General features: G+C 37.7%; 1 protein-coding gene across 1 annotated transcript in view; it reads right to left on the reverse strand.

The window, feature by feature from the left end:
* The window catches only part of SLC36A4 (solute carrier family 36 member 4), a gene marked incomplete at both ends in the record, with an annotated part of 84,898 nt that overhangs the window by 37,791 nt on the left and 32,930 nt on the right, over positions 1 to 14,177 (reverse strand). Inside the window, 2 exons of the mRNA XM_082278481.1 lie at positions 4,333 to 4,502; positions 9,768 to 9,937. Coding sequence (XP_082134607.1) covers positions 4,333 to 4,502; positions 9,768 to 9,937 — 340 coding nt within the window. The remainder of the gene's footprint in view (positions 1 to 4,332; positions 4,503 to 9,767; positions 9,938 to 14,177) is intronic.

The raw sequence follows: 14,177 nt of genomic DNA on the forward strand, positions 1-14,177 counted from the left end.
TCCATTTGGAAGCAAAAATTATGCTCACCAGCTCCCCACATCCAAAAAAGCCCAAAATAAAACCCAAATACATACTGGGAAAAAACTACCGGAATTAATCAAGTATTTGATTTTATTTCCTTAACAATTCATAAACAATTATTTGGGGTTTTTTTTTTCCTTGATGGAAATGTTAGCAGTCCACACAAATATTTTATATCCCATCAGGAATTTTCCTACAGCACTTCTATAACTATACCATTTTTTCATCATTAATATTATTCTCTAAAATAAACAGTCTTATTAAAAAAACCCCGTGTCTAATAACAAAAACATAAGCCTAATTAATATAAATTATTATCACTTTAACTTAAGAGTCTGCATTAAGATTACGCATGAAAAGAAGCAAAAAAGGGGGAAGAAGGGGACACGAAAGAGAGCAACGAACGAAAGAAGAGGAACGGGGGAAGAAAAGAACGAGAAAGAGAAAACAATGAACGAGAGAAGCGAAAAAGGGGGAAGGAGGAAACGAGAAAGAGAGGGCACCAAATGAGAGAAGGGGAAAGGGGGAAGAAAGGAACGAGAAAGAGAGCGCAACGAACGAGTGCAGGGAAAACTGGGGAAGAAGGGAACGAGAGAGAGAGAGTAAAGAACACTCATGATGAAACAGCGGTTTATTTCAAGCAGTGGGCATGACACAATTGATTTGAGTAAAATGGGTTTTTTTTTCTTGTTCTCCCAGACAAACTGACCTCTGGAAAGAAAATTTACAGCTTTCCACATAATGACATTAAATAATTCTTTAAAAATTCATCCAGGATGGTCCAGTTCCTTCAGAAGCAAACTGAAAAAGCTTCATACTTTACCCATTAATCCCAGTGTGCTGGAGATACAATCTTATCATGTAACAGGCTTGGCTAAGGGCTGAACCATGGGCATGATGCCCAACCTTCACCCAAGCAGATGCAGCAAACACGGATCCAAACTGTATTTGCGAGATGTGTTTTAAATATGTAAAATTGGGGTAAATACTTCCAACATCATAAAAATTCCACCCTGACAAATATTTCAAAGCACTGAGGTTATCTGGCATTCAAATACCACAAATACCAAGGCAGTATCCACACCAAACTGCACCTGCAATCTGTTCTATTGCTTCCCAAATCCAGTGGGGGCTCTTGTCCTATTCCTTCTATTTGTGTGTGTTCCTAGTTTCTCGTTTTGCCCACCACAGTGATGCTTAGTCCAACTTTCAATCCTATTTCTGCCTAGCTAGCTAGACATCCAGCTCCTACCTGCTTTCAGCATCCACCAAAACCAGTCTCCAGCTCTAGGCTGGACTTTTAACACAAGCTTAGCTTAGCTCAGCTCACCCCTTGTCCACTTAGTGCACAAGGTGCTCATCTGAGTTTTTAAAACAACAGCTTTATGTCAGGATTTATGAAGTATGGTGGGATCTTCCAACTTGCTACTCCAAATACAGTGAAATCCAAGCAAAGATGAAGAGATATTTGTCTCTTGCAAATGAAACAGAAAAAAAACAGAAGAAGCAGAACATGGAAATATAAAAATGCAAAAGATACTGCAATCCTAAGTGTCCGAAAGTGAGCAAGTAAACAATGAAAAGCCCTAAGCAACACAGATGGCTTTTAGGAGTGTGTTGTATCTCCGGTCATTTGTCAAGTCCTTACTTAAAACAAACTTTATCAGATTCCCAGGTCTGCTTTTTCAAAAAAAAAAAATTCTCATATACTCCAACAACAAAACAATGATGTAATTTTTGAGTAATCGAAAAGCCCCAAGAATTAGTAATAAGTGATTTTTCGTGTTTTCTCTTAGAAAGCTAATGTGTTACTAGCAACACAGCTGAAGCTTCTCTTCTCAGAGAATTATTTTCAAGCAAGCAGATTGCCTTTAATCAGTGTACGACCTCTGAATGGTCCAGACATTACAACATATTCCATCACTGATATTAAAAACATTTAATTTCTAAAATTCAATTTAAAAGATTTTGGATTTTTACTTTCTATTGAAGAAACACTTTCTGAATCATTTTAGGACCCATGTTCTGCAGTTAGACAGTGCAGCTAAGTGAAAAGTGAAGATATTTAAATTAATTCTGTTTAAAAACAGTGTTTCAATGAAAAATGATAAACAGAAGATTAATGTAAGCATGGGAGCTTACACAATTGTTGAAATTGGTGAAAAAGTACTACAGTTACTGCATGCATACAATTTGTAGAAACCACTTGGAAAAAACCTGAATGCCATTAGGATAATACAACATATCACACAACAGCCTGGCAAATATCAAACATTTAAGAGCAAACTCTTAATGTTACTTTTTTGTGCCTTGCAGCAAACAATTTAATATCGTCAAATATCCCAGTAACACCTGTAACACTTCAGCAGCTCCATTTTAGAGATTCATATCACAGGTAAGTTTCAATGGCATAAACTAGATACAATTTTACTATACACATTTTTTTTCAAAGACATAAAGATACAGCATTCTAGTGTTACATCTTTATATGTATCTTTTGTATATATTTATCTTTAGATATATATAGCTAATTTCCTTTCTTTTTCTACTTCCTTTTCTCCAAGATTGTTTCCCAGTTTTCCCTTTTCAGACTACACAGAAATTACAAAGGTTAATGATAAAATTAAGAAAAAACCCATGGCTGAATATCATTAAGCCATTTATAATTTTCCCAAGTCAAACAGGGAAATGTGCCTTTAAGCCTATTCATTCTCTTCAGGCACATACATGAAAATATCTTTCACCTATAAGGCCTTAAAGCCTTTGGCTGTAAGCAACACCTTGGATCTACAAGATTTTTAGCTTTTCAAATCTATTGGGATATCATTACCAGGGCAGGTGATAAGGGGCACATAAAGGGCAACAGAGAGTGAGCGGAAGTTGAGGGCCTCATGACAGCAAGGTGTGGTTAGGACTGGAGATCCTACTGGTGACCTTTTTGTGTCCTGGAGAGGCACTAAAAAGCATTTTGAACCTTGAAGCACTTTCATCTAGATGTCTCTCAGGTATTATAGGATTTACTCATCTATCCTCAATCTTAAAATCTTAACGCCTTGATCACTTGAAGCAGAACACAGGCTATATGATGCTTCAGAAGATACGCACTTCGACATTCAAGAAAACTTTTGGTTTTGTTGGTTTTTTCTTTAATTTCACAAAGCAGATATATTTTCAGAGCAGCAAGTTATTAGATTGATGGCATTTCCCTTTGCTTACTGTAGTAATTAAATGTCACTGACATTAAACGGTTTTTCTCAACAGGCTTGACCTTAAGAAGGTCTCACTGGATGTTAAAGTTTTCTTTGATAACAATCCTTAGGTGTCATCCAGCACATTAGTTATTGCATTCAACAAGAGAATGGAGACAATAAACCAAATCTCTTCTCTTTCATCAATACTTTCTCCTAAAAAACAGGGTTTAGCATTTTTTTGCTTATTTAGCAGTTTGGATTGTTTTTAAGGAATTAACAGCTCATTTCAATACAAATGGTCAAGTCAAGAAGCCAGCTTTGTACTAGAAACAAATTTTTTATAACATCTTTGAGAAAAGGTTCCTACATTATTGAAAACTTTGGCTGGGAGCTGTGAAGGCAAAGCTACACTTCCCTCACAGTTCATTATCTTCAGAAGTATTGATTCCTAGGTGAGACCACACTCACCATTTAGTGTCAGCTCTGGTGACTCCTGCTAGCACCAAGATCTCAACTAGCTGTGAGAAAGCAGAAAGTAGGAGGGATGGAAAAATTAGGGGACAAGCAAGAAAAACAATGTAAGTAACAAGCAGTGAGGGTAGAGATGCAAAACTGCTTTGGAGCATTATCACCTAAAATAAGTGGCACTTCATGAACTCCATGACCAGGCATCCATGTTTGTCAGTGCTACTTTATGGATATAGACCAGCACACCTTCAGGCTTAAACCTGAGATCAACAAAACAGAGAAATGATTTCTCCATGATAAGCATGTACAAAAGATCACACAGATAAATGCTAACAAATCTCATCAATGTGTGTCTCACTTAAAAATTTTTATTTGAAAAAGGTTTATTTTCCAGTTGGCAGCTTTAGGGTATTACTGGCAAAAGATATGGTTGTCAAATAATTGGTCACACCTACTAAAACAAATGTGGTTAAAATACAAATACAACATTAGTTTCACTTGTTCATAAAAGTCAAAATGTAGTGAAGTATTGAAACAAAATTTCAGGTTTGCTAGCCTCAGGAAAAACAAACAACAAAACATATATTTAAGGGGGCAGGTCCCAACAAAATGTAACAGCAAGTTTTTTATGGATGTTCTGCACATACTTACAGGTTGAGCAGACTAATAGTGCTCTTGCCACAAGCTCACTGAGGAACTTCCACTTCTGCCTCACTCTGGAGGTGACAACCGGAATGAGAATCTCTGCAGGGACGTAGAACTGAATTGAATAGGTCACAAAAATCCCAAAGGAGTACAGAATTTTTACAGATTGATACAACCTGTTGAGAACATTTACAGACATGTGAGTATGTAAGTTGCAAACTCTTCATAAAAAAATTTGCTTGATAATGGCACATAGGAGATGCATATATATATATATGAAAATGTATTTTCCCCATGAATATAATATTTTATGAAATTAATACATGAATATAATATTTTAAGAAAATTCTGCCTAAGAAATTGCAGATGATAAGCCAACTAGAGTAAATCCTCCAATAAACATGAAGTACAGACACCCTTACCACGATTACTTGTGGCTGAGTAAACAAGTGGCAGAGAATTATCCATGACTCCAACAGTTTTGTATTTAGATATATTTTTAATTCATGCTGCATAAATTACAAGCATTCATCATAGGTCTGCTTGCAGCCAACTGACAGAAATTATGAGTCTCTTTGTATGATTTTCTTTCTATGGACATTATCAAAACTTTGGGTGAGGGCTTGGTTCATTTGCCATGGAGTGTTGTGTGTTCACAAATGGGAAAGGGAATATTTCTCATAAACAATCTGTTTTAACAGAAGATGATGCCAAGCAGACCAAGCACTGAAAACCTTGGTTTTTGCTTCAGTCCTCAAAAAGATGCTCAACTGAAGCAAAGGCAATATGCATAAGTAAGAAAATAAAAAACAACAGCAAGAGTAGGGAAAGAACAGATTGGAACTCAATCTCTGTATCCCTCAAAGTCTGGCAGGGGTCACTCAAAGCATTCTTTCTTCAAGTATCACAGTCTGTATCTGCACTAGTAAATAAAATCCAGCCAGGACTGCTTTTGGCCCTCTATCCTGTGGCCAAATGGCACAGCATGGCAAACATTGTATCTGTACAGCTCAGCTCTTTTCCACCATACTTTCTATGATTCTATGATATGAGGAAGAAAAGAAAAATACACTTCAACTCAAAATACATTTTGACTAATAGGTCCTAAATCATCTGTATCAAAGGTTTGACCATTACTGTACACAACTCAAGAAAGCTCCAAAGGCACATTCAAATGGACAGAAAAACTATTGCATTAATTTACATGTTGACATCATGGTGTAGCTAGTTTAGAAGCTGCTGCTTTTGTGACACACATCTTTTTGACTGCTGAGGAGCTTTTAGAAATTTATAGGGAACAAGAGCTCTGCATGACTGTCCTTATTCCAGAAGCTTAGATAGATTGTAACTGGTTAAATTTTAGCTGACCAGCTACCCACAATTCACTTCTAATCCTCAGGCTTCAGACTACCCTGAGCCTTTACAAAAGTAATGTCTAAAATATATTCAAAAATAGGATTCAAAGCTTAAACACACAGTAGTTCAAAGTAAGCATCTCCATTACACTATTTTTCTACAGCTCTGTGAGGATTAAAAACTTTCCAAATTAAAAAATACTTTTTATATTACTGCTGTGATTTTACTAGTAATTTAATATTATATTCCAATCAGAAAAAGATGGCTCCTTACGCTACCTTTTAATAAAAATCTAAATCATTCATATGTGCTAAACCTCTTTTCAATTCTACATTTTAGATTTCATGATACCTTTTTTAAGGGTAGAAACATTGGCAAGTAGTGTAACAAAACTTGCAGAACAACAGTGCTAGACCAAATAGGGCAATAATTATGCTAAGTTTTCACTTAAACTAGTCCCATGTGAAGTCTTGTGGAACTTCAATACACTATAATGTTTGTATGGTCATTAACCTTTGGGATTCACAGTAAGGGAACTCCTGCACAAAAACCATCACTTGTATCTTAACAAAGAACAGATGGTGGAAAGAACCTTCATATTCAGCCTCAACAAGGTAAGAATGCAACCCAGAAAAAAGAAGAAATTTTTACAATGAGGGTAGGGAAGCTGTAGATGCCCCATCCCTGGAAGTGTTCATGGTCTGGCTGGATGGAGCTTGGAGCAACCTGGTCTTGTGAAAGATTTCTCTGCTCATGGCGTGGGTACGGGAAGAGATGATCTTTAAAGATCCTCTCCAACCCAAACCATTTTATGATTCTATGAGACCCAAACCAAGGACACTACCAAGTACTAAAGCAGAATTTTCTATTATTTGTATCTGCAAATGCTGAAAACTACTCTTTAAGTCCATTTTCAACATAGTCTAAGTAATATATTAAGCTGAGTGACAATTTGTACTTCCAAACACCATCTAAAATAGAACAGCACCAAGTCATTTATCCAAAAGCAGCAATCTAGCAGGAACTTTTTAAAAATATGAGCAGTCCTCTATTTGAATTCAACTTAAGAACTTAACCAGTCTAGGGCCTGTGTATGCCTTCCAGTCAACGCATCTGTGAGGACACCAAATAAACTCAGAAAGCAGCAGAATTTTAATTTAATTTTCTTTATCAGGAAAGGCTTATTTTTAATACAGGGGTTGTCCAGCTGGAATTAAACACATAAGCCAAGTCTCACTACTTAGATACATTCCAGGCTCTTTCGCATGACTGTCTTCTTACAAAAAAATTCCTCTGCTCCTTGCATTTCTCTAGTTCAAACTGGCAACTTACTGGCTTTTTATGTGAGGACCAAATAGCAAAATACTGTCCTACAGTTCACTGGAAATTTGTTTTGCTAGCCCAGTTAATTGCAACCGTTTGTCCCTCAGTACTGTACGAGGTAGGGCCACAGTCCTGCACAGCAGCAGCATCGTACATCACAATCCCTGAGCGCATCACTGAGCTGCTTCTCCTAATTTTGTTTGGTGCTCTGGGGGACTATCCAGGGTAAGACAAAAACAGATGACTTTGTTAACTGTAGATATGTGCCCTGAGTAGCTTTGAGGTTATTACACTTATAATGCCAATTCCCAACCCTATAGAGCAGCAGTTTCCATCTCTTTTATTATCTGTTTCCTTGCATTAGGCCTGCAAAGCCATCAGGACAAATATCATCATCATCACATCTGCACTGTAGCCAAGAGCTATTTGAAAACTCGTATGTGAACAGCTCTGTTAGACAGCAGGGATGCAGGATAAAGTTCATTCTGTTGCTTGCACGAGCACAATAAAAAGCAACAGTGAGTAGAAACCTTAGCTTATTCCACATTCCTCTCACTCGTTGTTTTTTAAGAGCACTTCTCTTAAAGCACAAATAAACCCACAGCTACCAAGCTTTTCACTAATCTTATAAACAACAAGCACTGCCATATAATATTAGAAATGGAAGTATTTTTCCCTTCAGCTGCATCACATAAAATAGATACAACAAACATTTGCAGATTTCTGGGGGTTTTTTTTTAATGTCATAGAATTACAGAATGGTTTGGGTTGAAAGAAACCTCAAAGATCATCCAGTTCCAACCGTCCTGCCATGAGTAGTACCTTTCACTAGATCAGGTTACTCAGACCCCAGCCTGGTCTTTAACACTTCCAGGGATGGGGAGTCCACAACCTCTCCAGACAACCTGTTCCAGTGCCTCACAGCCCCCACAGTACAAAAGTTTTTCCTAATTTCTCATCTAAACCTTCCCTCCTTTAATGTAAGGGCATTCCCTCTTGTCCTATCACCACATGCCCTTACGAGAAGTCCCTCTCCATCTTTCTTGTAAGCCCCTTTCAGGTACTGGAAGGTGCTGTAAGGCCTTCCCAATGCCTTCACTTCTTCAGGCTGAAAAGCCCCCAGCTTCCTCAGCCTGTCATAGGAGAGGTGCTCCAGCCCTCTGATCATCTTAGGTTCTCCTCTGGATTTGCTCCAACAGGTCCACATCCTTCCCCATGCTGCAGACCCCAGAGCTGGATGCAGCACTCCAGGTGGGTCTCTCCAGAGCAGAGCAGAGGGGCAGAATCCCCTCCCTCACCCTGCTGCCCACGCTGCTTTGGATGCAGCCCAGGACATGTTTGGCTTCCTGGGCTGTGAGTGCACATTGCCAGGTCACACTGAGGTTTTCATCCATCCATACCCCCAAGACTTTCTCCTCAGAGCTGCTCTCAATCCACTCTCTTCCCAGCCTGTATGTGTGCTTGGAATTGCCCTACCTTGCACTTGGTCTTGCTAAACTTCTTGTGTATGTATGTACAAGGAAAGGATATAAATTTATACGATGAGTAATATCCCCCAAAAATAAGAACCCTGGGAAAAATAGGAGGAAAGAACAAAAAAATCCTATAAAATGAAAAAACATTAAAGCCCAAATCTCAGTTTTTACAACAGCAGTATAAAACAAAAAGCAAACAAGCAATAAGAAATAGATGAAAATTCTAGCAATGAGAAAAACGTTCATCCTTCAGGACACATTTTTTATACTTTCATGTATTAAACATTGGAATCAGTCTGGCAATTAAACAAAACTTCTTAAGAATATTAAAAACACATTGTTCACATTGACTCCAAGGAATGAAAAGGAAGAAAAGAGAATGAAAAAGAAACACTTAAAAATTAAGAACATTCTTCACATGTGTTCTCTTTTTCAAAGAATAAAACAGTCAGCATTCAGTTCATCAAAGCAGGGGGTTTTTTTCTCATTAGATTTCACTACGTTAATAAGCTACTACCGCAGACATTGAACAAGAAGACGCAAGTGTATAACTTGTAAGACATTATTTGATCAGTATGAAAACATTAAAATACTTTTCAGTTTTAGCACTTGTGCACTGCTGATATACCTAATTTTAGGCCCATCAGACAAACATACTAAAAAAAAATAAATTATATTAGAGAATAGTTAGAGTATATCCACCCACAGACAGATACAAAACTAACAACACAGCAGTTGAAACAATCTTCAAGTTCATCTTCAGCATGTGACATGTGCAGCCCTCATAGCATTAAAAAACAAAAACTAAATAAAAATTGTAGTATCCTTGAGACACAGGCAAATATAAGCTTCATTCTTCGGATAGGAAGTCATTATCATACATTATCCATGGACTTGCACTACAAACCTATTCAGCTTTGATGTCTTCTACTCCATTTGTTAACCTGCTAAGCTCAGTGATTACACCAAAAAAGGGCACTACATTGCCAGGATATCCAAGGTAAAAGTAGCTTGTTTCAGAGCTGTGCGATAGCCTGTTGCAAACGGCATATTCCCTCCCTCAACAGTGCTGGAACTAGCTCCAGCTACAGATGGAATGACTTACAGTATCAGTGATTGGTCTCCATATGCAAGTCCTTTTAATATGCAAGAAATTTCTGGCTAGGACCACAGCTCTGCTGTGGATACATTAAAAGTCTGAGCACCCTGATGGCACTGAGGCATGGAACAACTTTTGCAACATTTCTGCCTCCTTGGTTAGGGCTTTTCAATCACAGAGGCACTCACCACTTATCCTGTGGCAGGTTTAAAGTTATGCTGCCTTTGACTTCATCTCCAAAGCGCAGATACCCCAGGGTGGCCAGTGAGATGTACAATGTCATGACTATTCCCATGCCAATGTTCAGTGCCTGGGGGAAACGTGTGCTGTCCTTCATTCTGTTTTCCAATGGCAGTACCTGGAAGTAGAGGGAGAATCAATCACATTTTATGTCCTCAGAGTAAAACTACTTGTCTCCCCTCTTTCATTGCCAGCTTCCAAAATTTAGGTGATTTTATAAATAAACAGGATTATTCTACAATAATTTTTTATAGCCTGGATGGTCACAACGTTTTATGCACCCAATAGAAGTATTCGATTTTGAAAAGCACCTTTCTTGGTTGGAAAACAGCATCAGCGTGGAAACATAAAGCAATATTTATAGCTTAGAAAAACTGTCAAGAGAAACTTATGGTGTTCAGATGAAAATACATAAGCAATATGAGTAACATTAATTTTCCTTTCTAACAAAATTTTTCAGAATCCAAGGATATTTCTCCTATTTCTGTCAGGTATGCCTGCACTGTCAGCCTCCATCCCAGACAAACCTATTGGCACACAAGCTCAGCCTCAGCATTCAGCCTCAGCTCTCCCAGCAGGGAATTTGGAGTCCATGACTACTGGAATGCGGTCCCATGCTCTTTTTCATCTCTCTGACAGAAATAGGGCCAGGCACACTAAGCACTGCTTTTCCTGAACATAGTGCTTTGAGCTTCAAATACAGTCAAGCCACCTCACTGGGTTTGCCACCACTTCAAAGTGAAGACACAGGTGTTGCAACCATTACTGCATGAAGTCTGCTGGAGATTGCCTTTTACTTGTACTCTACAGCATTCAGAAAAATACACTCAGTAAGTTCCAAATTAAGTTTTTAGACACCCAGATAAAATTTCCAGGTAAGGCAGTAAAACCAAATGACAAGCACACATACTGCTCTTCCCACCTTCAATTTCACCAGCAAAACAGATCCTCTTACATCACTAAAACACCAGTGGAAGGTACAGCCATACTCCTAAACATGCATACTTTCCCCACCTCTTTCAGAAGAACTGTACAGTCATCTCAAATACTCAATAAGGGATATAGTCCAAGATTAAGACACCTAATATTGTATGTCTACATCTAAGTGAAACATCTAAGCTTCTCTAATGAAGTTAGGTAATGAAGATCTAGGCAATACAGACAGTGGAATAAAGCTCGCAGTTCAGCTTATCTTTCAGTAGACAAACAGGTTATATTTGATGAACAGTATGGCACTGTTAATTAAAAAAGCTTGTTATCCCTGGTTAGGACGTAGGTCATATCTAATATAGACAAACAGTCTCAGTGCAATAGGATTGCCCTGGAAAAGCTACTGTTCGTCATACAAAACTGCTTTTTAATTGACTGAATATTTACTATTTAAGCAATGTGAGTTATGAAAAAAACAGATTTCATCCACTAATTAACTAACAAATTGATATATCTGAATTGCTGGCATATTATTTTCTACAGGGTAATTACTCCTTTCCTCCTAGTCACCCACTGACATTTACTTCCTGACTTACAGTTGCATTTCACCACTGCCAATCCATCCCACATGGCCCTATTTCTCCCATACTTGAAATCCCAAAGAAGTAATTTTACACTTGGGAACCAAGAGGTCCCTAAAAATGTGCACATTTAGAGGCAATTTTCATTCCTGTTCAATTAAAATACATTATACATCTTAACTTCTTTATATATTTCAGAACCTCCACTGCTGATGTTGTTCCTCCAAAAAAGAACCTGAGCTTGGACTGTAACTTGATCTGGTGGGGAATGCAAAATTTAAAGAAGAGTTTCAAAAGTTAAATCAATTTTTAAATGACTGTTGAGCAGCAGGAAAAATACAAAAAGAGACATGTGGTCTATAACAGTCTCTGACCAGGATATCTGCCTTTTTAATCTTTTTACACTTGAACAGAGTTCTTCTCACAGGCAGACAAGATTATCATAGAATTGTCTATCTGAAACTTGGCTCATAAATGAAAGTAAAGCACCAGTGGTACATACATGTTCGTTGTGCTTGAGTCCAAAGGAAGCATTGAAATTTTCTTTTTAAATTTCTAACTATACTGAATGTTTTTATCTTTAGCATTTAAACCCAATCATTTTAGCATTTAAACCCAGAAGACCTGCGTTTCTCCAAGAAAACAAAAACTTCAAAAAAATTTAAAAGCAATTAAAAACCATTATAGGATAATGCTGTTAAGCATACACATTCTGCTTTTTAACTATCCACTACATCAAGTTAACTCATTAAATGCAATGATATCATCTCCTGTATACTTACGAGTAGATCAGAACATAATACACCCATTTAAACTCATGTTCTCACATCACCAACCTCTCTTTAACACTACAACTTTCATTTATTCTGAGTTTAAGGAAATGATACACTAAAAGAAATACAGGATAATAATACTGTTGGCAAGAGACACATTAACATGTAGATCTTGAAATTATATTTAAAAATGGTAATTCCTCCCTGCTTATCCTTGAGCTAGTATCAGGACTACATGTGCCTCCAGCCTGAACGGATGAGAATGAATGCAGCCTTTCCTGCATCACTCAGTCCAGGTGAGAGTGTCCCTTCCCAGTTCAGCACAAGCCTTCCCATGGTCCAGTACCTTCCCTGAGCAGCAGCAGCAGCAGCAATCTCGAGACAGTCGTCACTGCAGGAGATGCTTCCCTCAGTAAAACTGACCCCCAAAGAAATTATGTGAAGAACTTGAGCCAGGTTTTGTACAGTATCCAGTATCACCTACTCCAGACAAGCTGGAAAGTTCTATAACTCATGGGATTAACATGAAGTGGAGTAACAACCAATTACACGTATGTTACACAAACACCCAGCTCCCCAAGATGTTGAAGTCCATCGGGATCCAAAACATCAGTGGAGTGGTCACAAGGAGACAGAGGCTGCTAGGAGATACAATGAGAGCCAGAGCTTGTTCTGAGACTGAGTCACTGGCGGGCAGCTAATGGATAGATTTTCACTGCAGAATTTCTTTCCAGTCCCTGCACAGTTCCTCTTGCGATGACTTCAGAAAACCTAACACTTCATCTGAATGCAAGAGACAAGGTTCTTTTCACAAATGCTTCTTAGTTTTGGTTTTAATGCTTCCTTTCTGGAACCAGGAGGTGAGATGAGTTAAGATTCAGTTTCAAATACATGGTTTTTAACCTTTTTTTTTAATGACTCTCTTCTGTGCTTCTGATTTCCATGCTGTGCTTCCTTCAAGCTCTTTCTCCCTCACTTCACACTGTTGTAGCCCTGTGAAATCACATATTTCAGACTAAGCTTATGCTTCTCATAATTTCTCAATTTCCATCCTTTTTTTTCCTCCTCATAGAATAAACTCTCTATCATGTTTCTCTGTCACCTGCTTCACGGATTTTTTCCTATAATTTTTGAGACACTTGCACATGTCACTACTATTATCTTCCTTGAAACTTAATATTAAGTTCTTTTAGTTACAATCAACCTTTGGTTTCTTAAAATTGCAAAACAAGCATAGTACCTCTTGCTTTCATCCACCAAATAAATTCAAAAGTACCCATAATTTACTGGCAAAGAATCATAATTGAATGTTTGAAATAACCTGGCTAATCTGATATCATCCATTATGCAAAGTGCTTTCCCCTTCATTTCAAGCTGCTTGAAGTAGGTATAAACATCCCCAATAATATTACTGCCTCCTCATCCCTTGCCTTGAATATCCTGCTTCACTCACAGCAAGTAAGCTGCAGGGGACTGCCTAATTTTAATCAGAAATCTCTACTGTACTTTTCATATAACTGCACCAAAAAAAAACCACAAGAGAATTCAACCTGCAGGTAACCAAATAAATTATTATTTAATTTTCATAACCACTGAAAGCTAATCTTGTAATGGATAGTTTAAGAGCAGACATGCCTAATGTTTAAATACATATAGTCATTTTTTCATGTCTCAGGAAATACCACTAAAACGGCCATCTTTTATGCCCTGCACTTTTAAAAATAAGTATTTCAGGTAGACAGCTACATAGAAGTTTTGACTGGCTTAAGCTAGAGACAAGTCAAGAATTTTGGAAAATTAAAACCAATATATTTATCAATTTACTCAGGGAAAAAAATCCATCTGTAATCATGCCCTACAGCAGCAAAATAAAACTCTGTTCAGTCAAAGCAAAAAAGCTGAGGAAGCTGGTATCAAAGGTATTCAAGGTATGTAAACCTAAATTCTACTACCTAACCTCCAAAGACAAAATATTAAATTCTCAGCAAACCAATGCAGCCCAGGCCTGGCCCATTCCTTCTTGTCTGCAGAAGGTAGCAATGAATTCATCTGTTCACTGCAAGGTGGATTTACA

Source organism: Coloeus monedula, assembly GCF_965178545.1.
Source record: "Coloeus monedula genome assembly, chromosome: 3".
Classification (NCBI taxonomy): domain Eukaryota; kingdom Metazoa; phylum Chordata; class Aves; order Passeriformes; family Corvidae; genus Coloeus; species Coloeus monedula.